At 36.5% G+C, this 20,012-nt stretch overlaps 1 protein-coding gene across 13 annotated transcripts in view; it reads left to right on the forward strand.

The window, feature by feature from the left end:
• KHDRBS2 (KH RNA binding domain containing, signal transduction associated 2) overlaps positions 1 to 20,012 on the forward strand; it is a 359,384-nt gene that overhangs the window by 276,907 nt on the left and 62,465 nt on the right. For all 13 annotated transcript variants that reach the window (XR_008429897.1, XR_008429895.1, XR_008429898.1 and 10 more), the window contains exons 7-8: positions 6,616 to 6,698; positions 19,786 to 19,844. Coding sequence is in view for 4 of the 13 variants with exons in the window: in XM_053938158.1 (XP_053794133.1) it covers positions 6,616 to 6,698; positions 19,786 to 19,844 (142 nt within the window). In the remaining 9 variants the exon portion in view is untranslated. The remainder of the gene's footprint in view (positions 1 to 6,615; positions 6,699 to 19,785; positions 19,845 to 20,012) is intronic.

Consider the following 20,012-nt stretch of genomic DNA (forward strand, 5'->3'; position numbering starts at 1 on the left):
GTGGAAAGGGAACGGAGTAAAGGATTGTCACAGTGGTTAGGATGCCGTTCCATAGGGAGAGGCAATATGAAAATCATCACAAGTAAATGGGACAGGAAAGGGTTTCAGAGTCAATGACAGCAAAGTTAGGGGAAAGTGCAAAAAGTTAAATGGCTGTAAGCAGCAGTTAATTGTACAGAGTTTTGACACATGGATTTGAAGTTTTAATCTGGCTTTGTGGGCATAAAGAAAGCAAACAGAAGGATTTGAAGAAGGGTGTTAATCAGATGAATGCTGGAGTATAATTGCAGCAGCAAACTGTGCTGTACTCTAGTCTTGCAAATATGAAGGGAGTAAGAAAATCTCTCTTCTATTAGATTTTTGTTGACATTTTCATTCTGTTCTGATTTTCAGTACGCCAAAATGTATGTTAAGTGTTATTCATTAATTTTGCATTTAGTTGAAAAAAATACCAAAAAATAGGAAAGAAAAAATATTAAGCCTACATTTAGGAGAATACACAGCAATTTTTTGGAAGTGTTTGAGATTCTGTTTTACTGTGCCTGCTTTGGCACTGCATATCTGTTTACTTTTATGTCCTCTGCCCTGTCTTAATCTGGGTAGTACACTTGATCAGTTTCATTCATTCTTACTGCCCTAATTGTTCCACATGAAATTTATTTAAACCATTGAAATATGAGGACATGAATGTTCTCTGCTTTGGATTTGTAAAATCTCCATGGCTGTAATTATATTGAAGCTTTAATTATATTTCTATGAGCATATGTATATTTTTCCTCTCTTTATGTTTTAGCATTCCTTTATGAAGGTGTTTCCCATTGCTGATGTGAAGAAGAGTGATCTTGTTAAGAGGTCGTGTGTGTTTCTACTCTGGTTATCTCAGCACTGTAGACTCCAGTTCATATATTGCATTTATGAAGTCCCTAACACAGAGGTCTGATTTTTCAATTGATTTGTAGTCCCATTTTAATTTCAGCATTAATTTTTTATTATTACTACTAATTGTAATTTTGATGCATATACTGCCACTCTACTTATTTTTCATTTTATCTTCAAAATGCTTGTTAAATCTTCCAGCGCGGGGGACATTATATATATATATTATATATATATATATATATTTTTTTTTTTTATATATATATAAAATCTTCAAAAGCCTGATAATATCTAGTTTTTCATTTTTCTGACACTGTTGGTATAGCTGAAGAATCCATGGCCAGCTATAAAAACAGACATATGTACTTACGGAATAATTTAGTCAGAATTTCTAATTATAAACTACAATTTTGGGAATCTTTGCTCAGCAACAGACTAACTTCCTAGGTACTTTAATAAGATTCATCTGCTCTAACTAAAGGTTTTCAACACTGAACAATCCAAATATAAAGTAATTACTATTTTTACTTCTCTTTGTAGTTGGTAGAATAAAATTGCTATTTTTCTATATTATATAAAATAAATACACTGAGATGTGTTCCTCTGCATCTACTTAGAGCTACTCCCCCACATTAGAATCATGGAATCACAGAATGGTTTGTGTTGGAAGGGACCCTAAACATCATGTAGTTCCAAGCTCCCTGACATGGGCACGGATTCCTTCCACCAGATCAGGTTGCTCAAAGTCCCATCCAAGCAGACCTTGAACATTTCCATTGATGGGGCATCCACAACTTCTCTGGGCAACTCAAGCCTTACCAACTTCTTAATATGCCATTCTCCCTTGACCTGTCACATGTCCTTGTAAAAAGTTCCTCTCCAGCTTTTTTGGGGGCCTCTTTAAGGTACTGGAAGGTTCTCTAAGGTCTTCCCAAACCCTTCTCCAGGAGGTAAAACCTCAGCTCTTTCAGACTGTCTTCACAGCAGAAGGGCTCCAGCCCTCTGATCATTCTGGTGGCCCCTCTCTGGACTCACTCAAACAGGTCCATGTCCTTCTTATGTTGGGAACCCCAGAACTGGATGCAGTACTCCCGAAAAGGTATTACAAGGATGGAAGGGTGTGGCAGAATCCCCTTTGTCATGCTGCTGGCCACACTGCCTTTGGTGCAGCCCAGGACGTCTGTGGCTTTCTGACTCCAAGCACACATTGCCAGCTTATGTTGAACTTCTCATCAACCACCACCTCCAAATTCTTTCCCTTAGGACTGCTCTCAGTATGAGCAATAACTTCTTCAAATTGTGAACTAGATTGATTACCTTAAGATAAATTATCTAAATCTAACACATCCATCCTGGGCTCCCTTTATAGTAAATGGAAAGAAAGTTTTCCTTTAAAGAAAGAGTAATTCAACTTGTTTTCAAATATGTGTCAATAGTATGAATTATCCTCTAAAAATATTTTATCTCTACCCTGTGAGTCTTATGGGTATCTACTCTTAGGTTAGTGGTAGACGACTGGCTTTTAGCTTTCTAAGTGTGATGTGGATGTGTGAGAAAGCATGGATGTAGCCCAGTCACAGGAGAAAAGAGAGTGAGACAGCAACATGGAAGCAAGGCAAAGAAAATACTGAAAACTGTTGTCTCAGTTTGGAAAGATAGGTGTCTGCTAAAGAAGGAAGGAGCCTCTCCCGAAGTGGAAAATGTAAACCCCCTCCCTCCAAATTGTTATAATTTTGAAATTAATGACCTCTCAGGCAAAGATATAGGAGCAGGAATAACAGTTCTTTATTAGGGAAGAAAATTTAAAAAAAAATAAAATAAACAATGCAGTAATACAAAATAACACTGACAGTTAGAATACAACCTGACACCCTGTTGGACAGGGTGTTGGTAGCAGTCCAATTAAAATGGTGGCTGCAGTCCTCCTGGAGCGTCAGGTGTGGTTCTGTTGAAGCAGTGATCCTGTAGAAGGGTGTAGTCTTCCTCTGAAGGTCCAGTGCTGGTGCAGACAGGTCTGGTCTTCCTCTGGGAATCCAGTGGGAAAGGGCTGCTCCTCTGGGAATCTAGTGGAAAAGGTTGGCTGTGGTCTTCCAAATCTCTGATTATACCAGGTAGGAATGTTTGCCTTCTTCCTCTGGGCGGAGCTTCTCCCAATGGGATGATGTATTTTTTATCAGTCACCAGAGAGATTCAATGGCCCATTAACAGAAGATATCTCCCTGGAGGGAGGATGGGTTGTGGAAAAGATAAAGAAATCTGTCCAATTAACAGAAGATAACTGTCCCACTTCTAACAGATAGGAATAGAATACCCCTATTTCCAACCTAAGACAACTGAGCAAAGGTCCCTTAACTGCTTTTATGTAAGAGTTGCAACTAGAGGTGGATATTGATACCTTCACCTGCTGTGAGGCACAGGACTAAGTTTTGTGTACTGCTGGATGCAGCTAATGAGAAGGGCTGTTCTGGATCTCTGACTGCAGGTATTTTTCATGTTCACATGTTTGCCAACTAAAATACTGAGTTGCATAACTCACTTTATTTTGACTTACTGTTTATATTTTGTTTTTTTCTTTTTTTTAACTCTAGCCATTTTACAGTTTGCTACTTTAGAAAGTGTTGGGCTATTTTCTATAAAAAACAAATCAGTTTCAACTCTTTTACAATGTATTTTATCATGTATTAGGAGGACATACATAAAATATTGTGAGTAGGACAGTTTTCATTAGAAGTATTAGATTTATTTTCCTTCTTGGTTTCACAGAGTTGAAACCTACCATTTTTCAAACCACGAAAATGTGAAAATTCTATTTTCTAAGGCTATCCAGAGAAGAGGTGATTTAAACTTGTTGCATTTGAGTACAGGCTATTACTGTTTGAAACAGGGTCTTAATACTAAGAAGAAAATTCATGTTTAAAAAGATCAGATTGTGTTATATTATGATACCCTTGTAACTAATGATACTTAAAATTTTGTTTTTATTTCTAATATACTTCTCAGCATCTGAAAAGAGAAGAGGATTTGAGTAAATCTAAATAAATAAAATTCTTCTCAATAGTCTCTTGAGTGCTGAATCATATTGGTACTTAACTTTTTCTCAGGTAGTAGAATATAAGCCTTTTTTCAATTATGTCTCTTTTTGCTTCTACACCCCTTCTTCCACTGACTGTAATTTTCATTATCAGTAGTAGAGTAGGGAGCATTTCCTCCTGAAATGAGTCTTGCAAATGCTAATTTCAGATGCTGTTCTGAGATTCTCCTAAGAGTTTTTCCAGTCTTCCCTTTTGTGGAGCGGTAAATACTTAGAAAAGCTCATTTTCTAATCATTTTTTTTTTTAATTGAGCTCTATTTTAAATTTTTATTTATCAGCTTTTTTGTTATTATTTTTTAACTCTAAACAATATCAAAACTCCTTAAAATCGCTAATAAATATTCTTAGTGCCACTGAAGCTTCAGATGTGTATTTCTGTTCTTTTATCTCACATCCAAGATGTATCATTGTAGGGCCAGAGCAAATCCTAGTCACTGGAAGACTCACTGTTCTTTCCCTTGCCACAAAGTAAAGAGGTTTTGTTGGGGTTTTTTTTTATGTTTTGTAAAGTTGTTTTATTAAGAAATACCTGAGATAAAGGTAGCCCGGCATTAAAACCTAGCCTAGAAATGGCTATCAGTTTGAATATTTTTAATAGTTGCCCATTGCATATTTCTCAGTTCATTGTAGGCTTTTTCTCCTGAATGGTGGTGGCAGTTACTATGGGACAACAAGACTTCTACACAGGAAAAGTTTGGTTGGTTTGTTTTTATAGAAGCTGTAATAGACCTAAAAAGTGCATGAATGCTGACTCTAGTAAAAATTACACTGCATTTGGGGAGGGCATCCTGGGTTCTTGTCTCTGGATTTATACAGAACTGCTTTTGGAGCACCATCCTCCTCACACATAGAGCAGAATATGTGAATTTGGACACCCTCAGACTCACAACTTCTGATCTCAACAGGGTCTAAGTGAGTGCTGGGTGCTTCATCTCTCCAAGTGCCTGTTCAAGAAATACTTTCAAACATTAAAGTTGTAGGTTCTGGGTATCTGAAGGTTAAAGAAGAGAAAACTGCTCATTGAGTTCAATGCACTTCAAGGATGTGAAAGGAGCTGTTTTGAGTCTCAGTTCTAGATACCTAAACGTGTAGTGTCTGGGTAAAATACATTGTATTAAACTTTAAAAACATGCTGGTATGTTACTTACACAAAGACTTCACCTGTAGAATTATAAGATAACTTTCATACATATTGGCACAAATAAAAGAACATTATCCAGAAAATACTTTCTGTTCATTAATGGGACATTGTGCTTTTTTACTTCGCTTTCCAACCATTTCACTTGAACCATTTGCACTGCACTGACCTGTTCTGAGCCTTGAGGGAGACTGTTAAAGTCTGTAACATGAACCCACAGTGGTGTCAAATATTAATAAGTGTTCTCTGCCCTGCTGATGCTGAACGTTGATCCACCTCAGGCATCAAGAAACTGAGAGAGCTAATTTGTAATTGTTGCCTTTCCTGTTCTCTCAGATGGTTGGGTAAGCAGGCTGAAATGTCTGTCCTCTAGCTATTTGACTTTATATAGGCAGTCCCATCACCCTCATCTTCGCAGTAGCAGGATCCCACCCAGTAGCATACTAATCAATGTGACTAACATCTGTCTCCTGGGATGCATTGTTTCTCTCATCCTGTCCCCCGAAGCAAGATTGTGTATTTAGCTATATAATGTTAAATATATCACTGTCATCTGCAGGGATATGTTTTTAGCTGTACTTTTTGCTATGAGTTCATACTAATGTAAACAAGTCAAAACGATGCACTACCACCCAAAATGGAAGATGATGGGGTTTGTGTGGACTTCAGATTCTGGGAGAGGCCATTCCCAGTTAGAAAATTGACACCCCGTTCTGCCCAGAAAGGCTTTGCCTTACTACAGCTGACACAGTGAAATCACCAGGCAGAGTCCTGTCCTTCCTTCAGGACTTAGAGCACCACAGGGATGAAACCTCCCACCTGGAATCCACACTTACCCTCACTGCTGGGTAGCCCAGATGAACAAGCATATTTAATATGCTTGACCTAAGGAAACAACTGAATGCTTCCTCCAAAGAATATTATCTTGAATTTAGGAATTCTGAAGTCTTATTTAATACCACTGGGGAGTTTAATTAGCAGAAATAATAAAGTACCAAACTAAGTGTACTTTGAGTGATTATGATAGTGTACTAGAGTGATTGTTTATTGGACTGGTGTTATTTTGGAGCTACCTCATGCTGTCCTTTCTCTCCCAACCTGACTAAATTTTGCATAGCTTGTAGGAGGAAAAATTGCCTTTTGCTGTAATTAATATCGAGTCAAAGTTTCATTTCACCTGTAGGCATTTATAGAACCATTTATGTAACAAACTGCTCGGAAATTGTTGGTTTTATTATTCATTCATCAGTATTCCACACAGATCCCACTGAAGCATTATGGTTTGGACAATGCACCACAGTTTATCAGTGAATAAGCTGAGTTCTTAAATGAGTGACTGATTTCTTTATTCTTGCAATGTACACAATTCACAATTCTCTTCAGTCAGCTGCGTGTTTCACATTATCGTGGGCAAACATGACATGCACATGATGCAATTTATTTTTACAGCTTGATAACATGCTTTGATTTATCACTCTTCTAAGCTGTGGTGTTCTGTTTTTCCCTTAGGGATACGATGATGGATATGGGGGTGAATATGATGATCCAAGCTATGAGGCATATGATAACAGTTACGCCACCCAAACACAAAGGTAAGCATTTGTGCTTTTACATCATTTCTCCAAAGTACACTTTTTTATCTTAGTTTTTCATGTAAATTTCCTAGTTTATTTTCCACATTAAAATGTACAAAATCTCTGAGTACTTTAGAAGTAAAAAGTAATTATGACAGCCTGAATTTATATACAGAGATGAAGTAAAAATGTAAACAGCTATGCTTTTAAAGTTGGTGCAAATTAAGTGCATTTTTTTTAAACAAGCGATTACATATTTTTCTTATTTGATCTTATTTGTCCCCTTTTTTTATCCTTTACTGATGATAAGTTGTGGAGGGTATCTCATACTTATGGCTTTTACAATGTTTTGAGAAAAACCAGAAGGAAATTAAAAAAATATTTGTGATGGTAACCTGTTTCTGGTTGGCATCCACCGTCAAGGTAAACTATAGAAGGAAATTACATGCCAGAAGTAAGGCTGAAACTATCTGTTTTCAACCAGTTATTTTCTAAGCAACTCTCAGAATTTATAAGTTTGGAAAATTATTTTTGTCCTTGTGATGTGGAATAATAAGAAAAGGCTACATTAACATCTTATATTGATTTGTGTGAATAAGATCAGGCAACAAAAATTACCCCTTTTTTATATACATACACCTCACACCTCCATTAATTTGACAGTCAGTGCATGTTTATTAAATATAACATGGCATCTTTTTCACATTTTAGCTAAAGGAAAACAGGGTCTTTTAACCAGTTATTCAGAAAGTGGTCTGATGCATTACTGAAAGTACTTGTCAGGTTGTGGAAAGGCAAATGAAATTTTAGCAAGAAAAGACACAGATTTAACTAAGTTAGTGTGTTTCTCACTGAGCAAGAAAGTGATGTATACACACTGAGTTCTACACTCTGAAGGCCGGAGGACCTTAAACTTGCTTTTTGTTTAGCCATCTTTTTCACTGAATGCTTTGCTGATGTAAATGCCTTTCAGAATTACATTCAGCTCCAGAACTGCTGTAGTGAGTGATAATTCAGTGGATAAAAAATACTTTATTAGTATTTCTATATCCAGTGAAGTGTATTTAAAAGGACTTGTCACACCTAAATGTGAACCCCATCAAGTATACTTTAACACTTTCAAGTAATTATACTTTACTAGCTGCACCCGTCATGTCATTGTGTAGGTAGGTATTCTTGTTGTCAAATGTACTTCAAGTTTTTTTAAAACAATTCAGTTCTTTTTTTTGCTACAAGAGTGAATTGTCACAATTGTGAATTGCTTCTGATGTAAAAACAATTAGTTGGAAATATCTTGATATGACATTGCTTTATAACATCTGAATTAACCTGTAATTTCTTTGCAAGTTGATGTCCCAGGCAACTAAATGACAAATATATCAACTTTATGAAGAGTGTATTATAATGCAGCTAGAACTAGTAGTGATAATTTGGTACAAGAGAGAAAATTTATAGTCACATAATTTAGTCAATTAAACAGCTATTAAGTTTAGTCATCAGATATGTTTTCTACTAATTGGAGCTACCTCCACGATACCTAATCTGTTTAAAATCTGCAACAAAAATATTTCCTTTTGAAATATATGACAAGACATGTGGTCATACTAACCCATGTTGAGTGGCACTTAATGCCTCAAGTAGCCTATTGATTTCAAAGAGAGCACTTTCAGAGCTACATGCTTCTTGTTTCAAAGATTTAAAGAACAAATGGACCATTAAATACACAATTTGTATTTCTGCACCTTATTGGCCATTTAGCTTCATAGAAATGCCTGCTTATTGAACAAAAAATAAAAATAATACAATACAATGAAAATAGTGTGCCCAAAATATTTGGTTAGATGTGTATTTCAAAATATTTTCTCCAAGTCTCAGATCTTGCTTATTAGTATAGTCCAGTCATATGAGTCATACCATGTGCACACCTAACAAAGAAGGTAAGTAGTACTGCTGCAAAGTACTTACTCATCCAGTGTGTCATTTAAGGGAAAGAAATTAACAAAAACTTGCCAACAATGTCTGTGCTCAGGCAGGAAATTATCATTGCTTCCCTCTGCAGGGATTGACTGAAATTCTAAAGCATGAGATGAGAAGCAATTGTAGTTAGTGGCTTAATGCAGAGTACCAAGGTTTCTGTTCATGTTAAGGGCAGAGTTTCCCATTGTTTTGTATGGCTTATTAGGGACTCGGTGTGGAAATTCTTAGAGTGGCACATACTTTTGTCTGACCGTCTGTCTTGCTGTGCATGTTGGCCAAGCCTTATTCTCTTCATTGCTTCAAAAAGAACGTGTTGGAGTGGGTGGTCTGAGCTCATGCTGACTTTGGTGTGCTTTAGAGCAGAGCTCATAGTAAGTCATGCCTTGATTCCCTGCTCACGCCATGCATGGAGTGAAGATAGAGTTTGGGCAGCCTGCCACCACACCCCTGTTACCCCTGCCTTTGTCTTCCATATCCTGTACCTACTTCCCATTTGCCAGAGTCTTTCTGCCCATATACATTTTGTTTAGGGGGCCTTAGTCCTTTGTTGTCCAAGAGGTCTGATTTAGAATTTTGCAAACTAAGCTCTGCCAACAGCAGAGAAAACAAGCACAGTATCAACATGCACAGTGCTGCAACATAAGATTATGGTTTAGTATTAGGAGCACCACAATTACCAATCCCCAAGACCATTCAGATCCTGTACTTCAGTGCACAATTATCTAAAAATCTGTACTAAAAGTCAAGGATGGTGTTGCAGGTCCAACAATACACTTGGTATAGGTCCTTCTCTAATGGACTTCTCTAATGAACTTCTCCAGACAGAAAACTGTCTGTCCTTCATGACAGCAGTCTGATTTTTAGGCTGAAACTAGGGGGATGGGGTCACCTATGGAAGAGGTCATGACAGAGTCTCAGAATCAGGCTGGAATGAAACCCACAGTAAGTCTGCCTGTCTGAACAAGCTAAGAGGAGTCTCAAGCACACTTTGAAATGGAGCAAAGAAGCAACTTGAAGAAAGAGAAAAGTGGGACTCTCACTATGGTAAGTGCCACCTGTACCTTATTAAGATGGGGAAGCTTATTTTAGAAATAAGAGAATTATGGTTATGACACTCTATATTGCATGGAGGTATGTCTTGCTTTAAATAGCAGAAGATGTATTTGTAAAGCCATTTTCCCTCCTTATGTTCCTGTCCCATGACAACCCAGAACACAAAATCGAACGTCAGGACTGATTTAAATGAACTGTCTGTCTTTCCCAACTGAGTCTGTAAGCATTATTTGCAGGATTCTGTGAAAGACTACTCATTTTCTGAGGACATTTAGAAACTCTACTCATTTTAGAAATTTTTTCATACAGATGTCAAAATACAGTTTTTAAGGTAAATACAATGAATGCAAAAAGAATAAGGAAACAACCATATCAGTGGGCATGAAAAGACACCAGATCTGATACACTTCCCATGGGCAATAATGCACTATAATTTGAATTTCTCAATGACCTTGCTTTCCTCTCCCTTCCCCTCCCTTCCATATAATGTGAAGATGGATCTCATTGATAAGAATATCTGCCTGTCCAGACACACCAAGAGATATTCAGTAGTTGTTAAGTTCATACACTATTCTCTTTGTACTTGAAAGGAAGGCAGAGGACACTCAAAACCTTTCTGCCAACTAGATTTACCTCCCAAACCTCTAGTCTGGCAACTTTATTTAAAAAAATACAGACACAATATACAAAATGGTAAAAGTGTTAATTTCCAACTCAGCTGTTACACAGAAAATGTAGGCGAATCCTATTAGCTTTCAAAATGTAATGCAGTTTTTGATTTTCTTACCAGGAGCTTTTAAGTGTGTTGATCTATCACCACTGTCCAGGACTCATGGGCTGAGATCACTAGATCACCAGAAGAAAAGGATGCCAAGTTTTGTGAGGAGATGTAGAAGATCAGCCTCTTTGGTTACTCAGAGGTTGTTTGGGATCAGACTGTCCCACATGCAAAGTGTGGCCAGACTTTCAGCCAAGACCAACAGAATAATTTGGTAAAAATTGATCATTTGCTGATGAATCATGATGGCCAACAGACCCATCTTCAGCTCTGCTACCGCATCTGCACTCATCTCCACTGGCCTTTGTGTCTCTACCAGTACCAACAGTTTCATTTCAAAGATACCATCCATGTCTCACAGCCAAAAGAGATACCAAGGAAGCCTGGGACTGACTGTCCGGTCATGGGATGAACCAGGAAGGATATATTCTCTTTAATTCACTTGTGTCCAACTTATCCAGCCATACATAGTGTAAACAGTGGTGCTTAACAGGATGAGCAAAGGAGGCCAAGGATTATCTGATGAATCTTAAAATTTGAGTTTGGTATTATTTCCCTGTTCCACAATGCCTGGCATGAGCAGTCATCCATCAATCCATTCTGGTTTTTGTGAACAGGTAGATGGTATATTGGCAATGGCTTTCAGGTCTGGTTGCCTGGCTTTTTATTCTGCCTTTTTTCTGTATAGCTTTTGTTAAAAACATAGTTCAGCAGCAAAATGAGTTGTTGATGTGTGCTGTCTAAAGAAAGAAGGGCTGATGACTCCCACCTTAGGCTGTAAATAGACTTGTAAATATCAGGAAACCCATAACTTACTGACAAGAAGAATAAATAATTCAGTGATAAAAGACAGATGAAAATAGTGCACAACGTTGCTGTTACAGATTCCATCCCACAGCAGTACAAGCCTTGTGATGGCATGTTGTCATCCTTGCTGGGAGTGCAAGACGACATAGGTAAAAAGCATTTCTTATGACTGTCTGCACCCAATCTCACTAATAATGATAACAGTTACCCAATTTTAGGACCTTAAAGCAATTCTTGGCAAAATATTTACTGTTAATCTTGCAAATAAGTTATGTAATGCTTTAGGCAGCAGTCCTCTGGGCAGACATTTCATGCTGGTATGCCGATCATTTTGGCCAAATAACTTCTTTTTGGTCTGTCAAACTCACACTTCAAGCCCATCCTGCATCTGCTGAGGAAATAAACAAACTTCTATTTCTGACTGGAATTGCATTTTATAGGCCATGTCATCTCTGAATTTCCCCTCTAAGATGTTAATGACAGTACAGAATCTAAGCTTCAACATAAAGAAAGATGGCACTAATACATCTGGAATAAATTCTAAGTAGTTCTTGCAAGATTTGAAGACTGACAAACATTGTGTTAGATAATTGCTAAAGTGGAATTATCTTAGAGGACTGAAGAAGAAAAAAAGGTGCAGTAACAGAGAAATTCAAGTTGACTGATACCTTTCACCACACAGAATTGTGTTTAATTCAAAAGGTACAATAATACCTAAAGCTGCACTGTTATGTGCAAAGTCCAATTGGGCATCTGTTTCTCAATACTAGGAACAGAAGTAAAAGAACAAAAATGCTGCCTGTGTCCACTGTGCTGCTATGGAGAATAGATACTATGACCATATCAATGTAGTTTTATTCCAGTAACCGTTTTTAGCAAAACCTATCCATTCAGCCTCTAATAGGTGCTACATTCTTCTAATTACTCATACCCACAGATCAAGAGCGTATTCAGTCACTGAAGTTGAATATATGACAAGTTACTGACTTTGAAAAGAAACTGTTTTCCCTGGTTTCTGTTGCAAAGTTCATGTTATCTACTGTAAAGCTTGTGTTTATAGCTTCTTTTTTGTGCAGTGTGAGCTGCTAGTAGAGGAGCTTTAGGAATCACTTATTTCTGATCTGATATGCAGGAGTACAACATGGACCACAGTTCAGTCTGTGTCACTTATGTGGCTTACAGTACAATCACATCCATGCACAGCCATGCTTCAAAATGACTTAGGAAGAATATTTTATCTAGTTGTATCTGAAAGAATTATTTGCATCAGCAGGATATATTTGCCTGAGCTCCAGTTCATCCTGGCTATCCTTGCTTGACCTCCAGATATCAAGGTACTGTATGTACATCTGTTTGCAAAGATGAGTTTCTCAAAGCCATGGTGCAAGTAAAATAACAAACTAGTACACTTGTAAAGACAGCAGTATAAGGTTCAGCTGGGTGTACATGTTCCTTGGTGAATTCTATTCAGAAGACCCACTGTTTTCAGGTACTTGCTCTGTGAAAAATTCCAGCAGATTAGTTGCGAACTATCCGTAGTTAAATGAAAGAATTTTGTCCTTAGTTTAAAAACAATGGGTAGACAAGAATGGGAATAATCATTAATTGAATTAGTAGATTATCACATAGTTAAATGTTTTAGTGGTAAAAGCAGAGGTTTGCACACTTCTATCTCACTATCAAAATATTACTACGTAGTAAAATACATAGACACATGAATATAGTAGAGGCTGTAATAGGTGTAATAGTTACATTGTTTCTTTTCAAACTTAGATATTCATTATTATTTTCTCTACTACCCACTCTTTCACTTTTTAAGCACTGTGCATTGTATTTATATTTTGTCATATTTCATTTTGGCTATGTGCTTATATCTGCCTCTCCATAAATAAAGATTTCCCTGTATTTTATTTCCAATCTGTTGAAATCAATCAGGGCAAGAAGCCTAGAATATGACATTTTATGTATCTTCACAGCAATCTACATATGGCATTCATCATCAGAAACTGTTGTCAAATGCCACTTCTCATTTATTTGATTCAATGAGCAAAGTTGAATCAAATTTCACTACTCTGAACTAGAGAAAAGTTTTTCCTCTAAAACTGTAGGATTCCTAAAATGCTGCATCATTCCCTTTGCAAATACTGTGTCTGCAGACATTTGGTATTATATGCTGAAATAGTTAATCATAATTCTGCATCTATAGAAAATGACAGTGGAATGTAGAATAGATAAATAGAAATTAAATGGCAGACTGGTTTCTATTTCATATTTTGCAAAAAGTTCAGAAACCGAAGTCATCTTGCAATTATGTTGGCTCTCCAATCCTATGCTTGTATAACTTTACTGCCTTCATTGTTTATAATAGTTTAAAATTCATATTTTCAGTAGCACAAAATCAAACATACAAAAATGCTGGAGACAGTTGAATCTAGTTTAACTTCAGGTATGTTGTAAGGTACTAAATAAATCCAGGAGTACGGTAATGGAGATATTATCCTCTGTTAGAAATATTGGATACAATCAAAATTGAGCTTGCAGAAAAAGGGAGACTTTATCCACTAAAATGCTCGCCATATTATTCCATTAGTTCTAAAGAAGTGTTGAGTAAAGGATTATATTTGTCATTTAAGACTGAATCCTGTAAGTTCCTATATTCAAAAGGTTTGTCATCTTCCCTATAGATACAATGCTCTATTAAGTAAAAATGTTCCAGTAAGTTTCAGATTCCTAGAAGGATTCTTTCTTTATTCACAGATTTCCACTATGAGATATTATTTTGTAAGAATTTCATTTATTGTAATTCATGTGAATGCAGATCTTGCTCACCTCTCTTCCAGGCAGAAGTATACTGCTTTGTGTAAACAGCCTTTCTTTCACACAACTGTGTGTTAAATCCTGCTGGCTTCCTCCCTCATGTAGGAGGGAGAAGGTTTACAAACACAGTTTTACATAAAACATCTGCAGTAACATTAGGCTGCTAGCACAGGAACTGAATATTTGATTGTACCAGTTACTGATGTTGGAAGTTGGAAATGCTGAAGATTACTGAACAGAGTTGTATAGAGAAAGAAGGAGATAATTTTAGACCAAGAGTACACAGGATCCATTTGAGGATGTGAAAAAGAGATTTGTCTAAAGTATTGAATCCCACCTCTAAAATATTAAATCCCACTTCTAGGGGTCCTGGTGAGCTATCCTGGGCATTAGCTTGACTCAAGAATCTTGTCTAAAGGTAACCCTGACTGGGATATATCTCTAAGGAGTGATAAAGGTTCATTTATCTGTACCCATGTATAGATGCTGATTGCAAACTGTCAAAGGCTGGGAATCCCTCCTCAGAGAGTTCCAATCCCAAACCACAATATTGGTTCACTCTCACATTGTTGATCTCTACAACACAAAGATGGAAGTTTCTCAAATTATTTTTACTTCTTCAAAGGCCAGTGTACAAGTTTTTAGCCTATTTCATTATGAGTCTGAACTGTGGAACTTCGCTGGCATCAGCTGAATTTCTAGTTTAATCAATTCATGTATTTCACAAAAGAAGCCTAATTATTATGTAATGGCAGAGTTATAGTTCCAGTGATTTATCAAAAGCCTCTAAATTGGCCAGCTTCTTCCCAAACATTTCCCAATAAAATACTTTTATACTAACTCTATCAGTTAAAAAGTACCATTAGGAAAGAAAAAAAATGTTTTTACAGGAAAATACGATCTACTAAATCTAAATTAACAGGTTTTACTCAAAGACTTTCCATTTCTTATGATCTTTTAGGCTAGACTACAGAACACACTTCTGTACAGATTCACTCATTAGTGATGTTTAAAGAAGATGAACTCTTTCTTGTACCTTTCTGCTTTGGCTTTAGAGAGCTCCTTGTATGTCTGCACCCATACTTGAGAATAAAAGCTTAGGTGCATCCTTCCCCCCAAAAAAACTGAAGAACAAAAAGAGAGAAAGGAAGAACAAAACAAAACAAAAAAAAAAAAAAACCACACACATGACCAAAGAGCACAAGGGAACAAGAAGTACTTATATTCTTCAGTTCTTGCAATGTACTGCTGCCTTGTATTAGTGCAGCTGTAAGAGCAGCCAGGGAGCCAGATGGTAATGTTGATAGCCCAGGGGCTCTTGCCAGCAGCTTCCTGCAGGTGCAGGAGGAGATTGGTCAAAGGCTAATGCAGTCTATTCATTAATGTCATGTTTTCCTGTACCTAACCCCAGTGACCTCTGAGTGGTGAACATCACACTTCCCTTGGGTAGCTTGTTGACCCAAGAGTCAGGCTTTTGTGGCTTCAATCTTAACACTTTTGTTTGTGGTTCTCAGCCTAAAGCACTTGAAAGCACTATTCTCTACAGGCTTTTGAGCAAGCTGTGTGGCTTCCCATGGGTGTTGACACAGTCAAACTGGAATTCATTTTTTTGCACTAATATGAATTTGAAAAAGTCACAGTTAACAAGAGGTTAAAAGTCTTTGTTGGCTTTAAAGGTTGCCATTTAGATACATTTTGTATTTGAGCCTTCATCATATCATAGGAGCCCTAGATAATGCAGTTTGGAAGGCACTACAGGACCCTTACCTCTCAAAAAACCTCTCAAAGCATCTTGTGCTGGTTTGGGTTTGGATTTTTTTTGGAAACTGATCCAGCTTTATCAGCATGAAGAGAGAACAGATCATAGTGCATGGAAACTTTGATTTCAGATCTTTAAAATGAACATGTTCAAAAATATTAACCAAATCGAAAAGTTAAAAACAATAAGCATAAATAGGAAAAGATTATGAATATTTCCAATATATGTAATCTCCATGGCCACAGAAAGGAATTAGTACAGGGTCATATGTCTGTGTTGTAAATATTTCTTACAGAGAAAAATAACATCAGAGTTTCTCATACACAAACCAAATTAAACTACTTCTAAGATACGTACCCCTGTGTATATAAATTTTTCCATGAGTGCTACCTGTATAAGGTTCCTAAAGTGTAAGTCATAGTACATCAAGACCTCTACGTTTCAGAAATATGGTGTTAAAGTATAGTGCAAGTAAAAGCTGGAAAGTTGGTAATGAGTTAATCCTGTCTGCTTTATAAAATGCATTGCATCCTGCTTTCAGGTGGGTGCATGTACTTTAAGTAAATTGCACTTCATGTTGCTTGAAAGTAATGAATGCTAATGATAGATAATGGTGTTTTGTTTCCAATTAGCACTGCCAAGAGAGTCAGTGGTTTCTAGAGCTCATGATCACTATATTTTCCAGGAACAGTCTGAGAACTATAAAATTATATAAACAAGTGTTATTTATGCTGAATGCATTTGCTGATTGCTTCCTTCTCAGTTGGCCATAATGCAAATGGATCTACATCTCTTTGTAGTTCAGTGATTTTAAAAAAAGAACTTCATGTTTGTAAAGCCATAATCTATCACATATTTTTTATAAATATCTCCCATTGTTTACTTTGCTGTAAAACAGAGGAAAATGTCTACAACTAAATGCATATAATAGATTATAGTGACTATTCAGAGAGCTTTAAAATAAAGCAGATGAATGGATAAGCAGTCTGGCCCACAAAATATGAGTTTAAGTCTGGTGTTTCATAGTAAGAAATAAGTTTTATTCACTTACATATTCTTCAAAACACTTTTCAATGTGAGTTGGCAAGGAATTTGAAATGCCATTTTGGCTCAAATCTACAAAAAGGTGTTATATTCAGGGGAATAAAGTTGGAGGACTAAGATGACAATCATGTATTGTGCTATGAACTACGTGTTTTCAGGAATGTGTTAAGTATTGTGCTCACAGACATCAAATACGCACTGTGTAACAAATTACTTCCTTTTTATAGTTGTAATACAGATTGTTTCTTATTTTATGATTGTGTGTTAACTTAGCATTCTGTTGATAGTCTATTCCAGTTCAGAATGTTCACTGCAGGATTTTTATCTCACATCCTTATTATCTCTATTTCTCAAATAAAAACATACAACACCAATAATGTAGCAATGAATCTTTTACCTGTTCTTGTAAGTCTTGTGTTCTGCTGGATGTTATGTTGATGGGTAATAGCTCAAGGCCCTCATCAGTGATCACTGAAAGCAGGACTGCTGTTGATAAGTTACTGGCCTTTGGATTGGCCTCCTTTTAAAGCTAACCTTTGGAGGCAGCTGCTTTGGTTTGCAAAAACCTATCAGGAAGAAGTATTAGCATCTTATCTGCTGGCAGAAGACAGTAGTTCTTGTGTTTCTTTTCTTTTACCACCACTCACTAGTCCAACACCCTCCTCTACCCAGGAAAGTAGGCATTATGCCAAAATGCAGCTTCTAAAATTAGGTTTTCATACAGCTGTCTGCCAGAGCTGGGTGGTATGTCGTGTCTGTTCTGAACAGTGCAAGTCATTTCTTACATCTAAGCCATGAGCTCTGTAGCTATGACTGGATAAATGATTTAACCTTGATGCTGCAGTGCATTACTTCACCTTACATAATCCTGTAATTTCTTTTAATTGGCTACTGAAATGATTGTGAAATAGTACAGAATGAATATTGTGTTCTACAAATAAAAGATGTATTCTTCCTCTTTGTTTTTTGCACCATTTCAGTAGGCGTGTTTGTCTGTTTAGAAAATTAATTTTCAAGCAGCTGGATGGTTTCCATTATCTGGGAAGTCTTGACAGTGATTGTGCCCTACAGAGCTCAGTTGGCATTGGGAAAAGTCTTCACTGAAGTGTTTATTTCATTCATGTCATATTTATGTCTATTTTCTGCAACTGCTTTAGCAAATAAATTTCATCTCTCTGAGATACTGGTGTCATTGTAATTCACTCATATTAATGACTTCTGACTAAACTACTGAATTAATGCACAATGGTTATAGTTACATTTTCAGTTAAAAAAAAAAAAAAAAAAAAAAAAACACCCAACAAACCAAATTCATGGATATTTGTAGCCAAAAACTCTGAGAGCTATCCCTAGCCATTCTGAGGATGACATGACCCAAGTAAAAACAGCTTGACTGTCAGTTATCAGATACATGCAGTCAGTGTTCTCGAGTGAGATAGAGAACATGAATCATTCCCCGAAATTATTCCAGTAATAGTTATGGATAGCTATTAAGTTCAAGAAATTAAAAATCTGATTACAGGCTGTTTGTGAACAAAATTAAAATTAGGTTAAGAAAATAATTGTTATAGATTGCTTGTTTATCTCTATTGCACTTCTGAAATATTTCTACTTGCACTCCACTGTCAAATAAGCTTCTCTCTCAAGTGTAAACTAATATTTTTGAAACAATAATCCAATATGGAAAATGGCCTGAGCAATAATGTTATGATTATAGCAATATTGAGCTTCTTGCCTGCTTCTGTTCATTTTGCAAGAGTCTGTCTCACAGTGTCCAGGGAAGAAGAAGCAGAAGTAACAACAACTAAAAACTATCAACACAGAAAGTGTTAGATTTTCTGTTTGGTTCACTGCAGATTGAAGAAATACAATCTAGTGGACTTCATGGAGTTTGCAGATTTTTTCTGGGCAGAGACTGATTCTTGTATGCTTACCTGTTACCTGAGAATAGAAGTAGCCTGATCTTGAATTTGGTGCCAGGTACTAAAAACACAATGCAAATTATAAATAATAACAGCAGTGAAGCAAAAATGTGAATAATTCCCTTTCCATTTAATTATGTCTCAGAGGCTGCATTTTTCTGAATGCCACTCCACGTAATAGCTGGGAATTGCTGATTATCAGGATGTAACTATTATCTAAAATATTTTGATAACATGTTAATATGGCTATACATAATTTTTGAAAACAATGAAAAAGTGAGTTTGAGACTGTTAAGTGTGATTTTGCACTCATAGACCCTCATTTTTATTTCAGTTTTTTGTTTTATTGATCACTGTATAAAACCTTCCATGGGTGTCCAATAGCTACATAAGGAAAAAGGCTGTGGAGAATCAAATTTCTCTCTACAGGCAGTGGGAGCACGCTTCCTCTTCAGGATCAAAGCTGGAAACCTGTCAGTGTTTTTGGTAAAATTAAGTAGTTTATAGGTTCCACACCATACAGTACAGTCAACTTTGTGAAAACAAACCACGCTGAGTTTGGTAACACATAAATGTTTAGAATTACAGGTAAATGAGGATGACACCCTTTTTGTTGGTTTAACAACAGTGGATGATACAGTGGTCTTTTTTCAGACCTCATTTTTGCAGATAGAATTTCTCTCTGTCTTTGTCATATCTCCAGGTTTACATATTTAGAATCAAATTTGGTTTTTATGCTGAGTAGGTAAGAAATGTTATGTACTGTACAATAGCTTTTATTGTCGCTGATACATTTTATTTCATATCTTTAAATATTCCCTATGCCTGAAACTGGCTGGACTAGGCTATGATGTCAGTGTTAAAATGGCTTTTATTTTGTGAGCTGTGTTTTTGTTTTGAGTTGGTCACCCATGATAATAGTGACATGGCTATCTGAATCTGTTACAGTGTGCCTGAATATTATGACTATGGTCACGGAACAAGTGAAGAGGCTTATGACAGCTACGGTAAGGTCTCTTCTATCTTCTGCAAATGTGTGAAATCAAATGAAAATATCTGTCACTGGCAATTCAGAAATTACTTCCATACACTTTTCTTTATTTCTCTCATTTTACAAAGACCAAACAAAATAGATTTGTGTAACTTCAGGGTGAGTTTTGACATAGGACCAGAAA

This window comes from Vidua chalybeata, chromosome 3, assembly GCF_026979565.1.
Source record: "Vidua chalybeata isolate OUT-0048 chromosome 3, bVidCha1 merged haplotype, whole genome shotgun sequence".
Classification (NCBI taxonomy): Eukaryota; Metazoa; Chordata; class Aves; order Passeriformes; family Viduidae; genus Vidua; species Vidua chalybeata.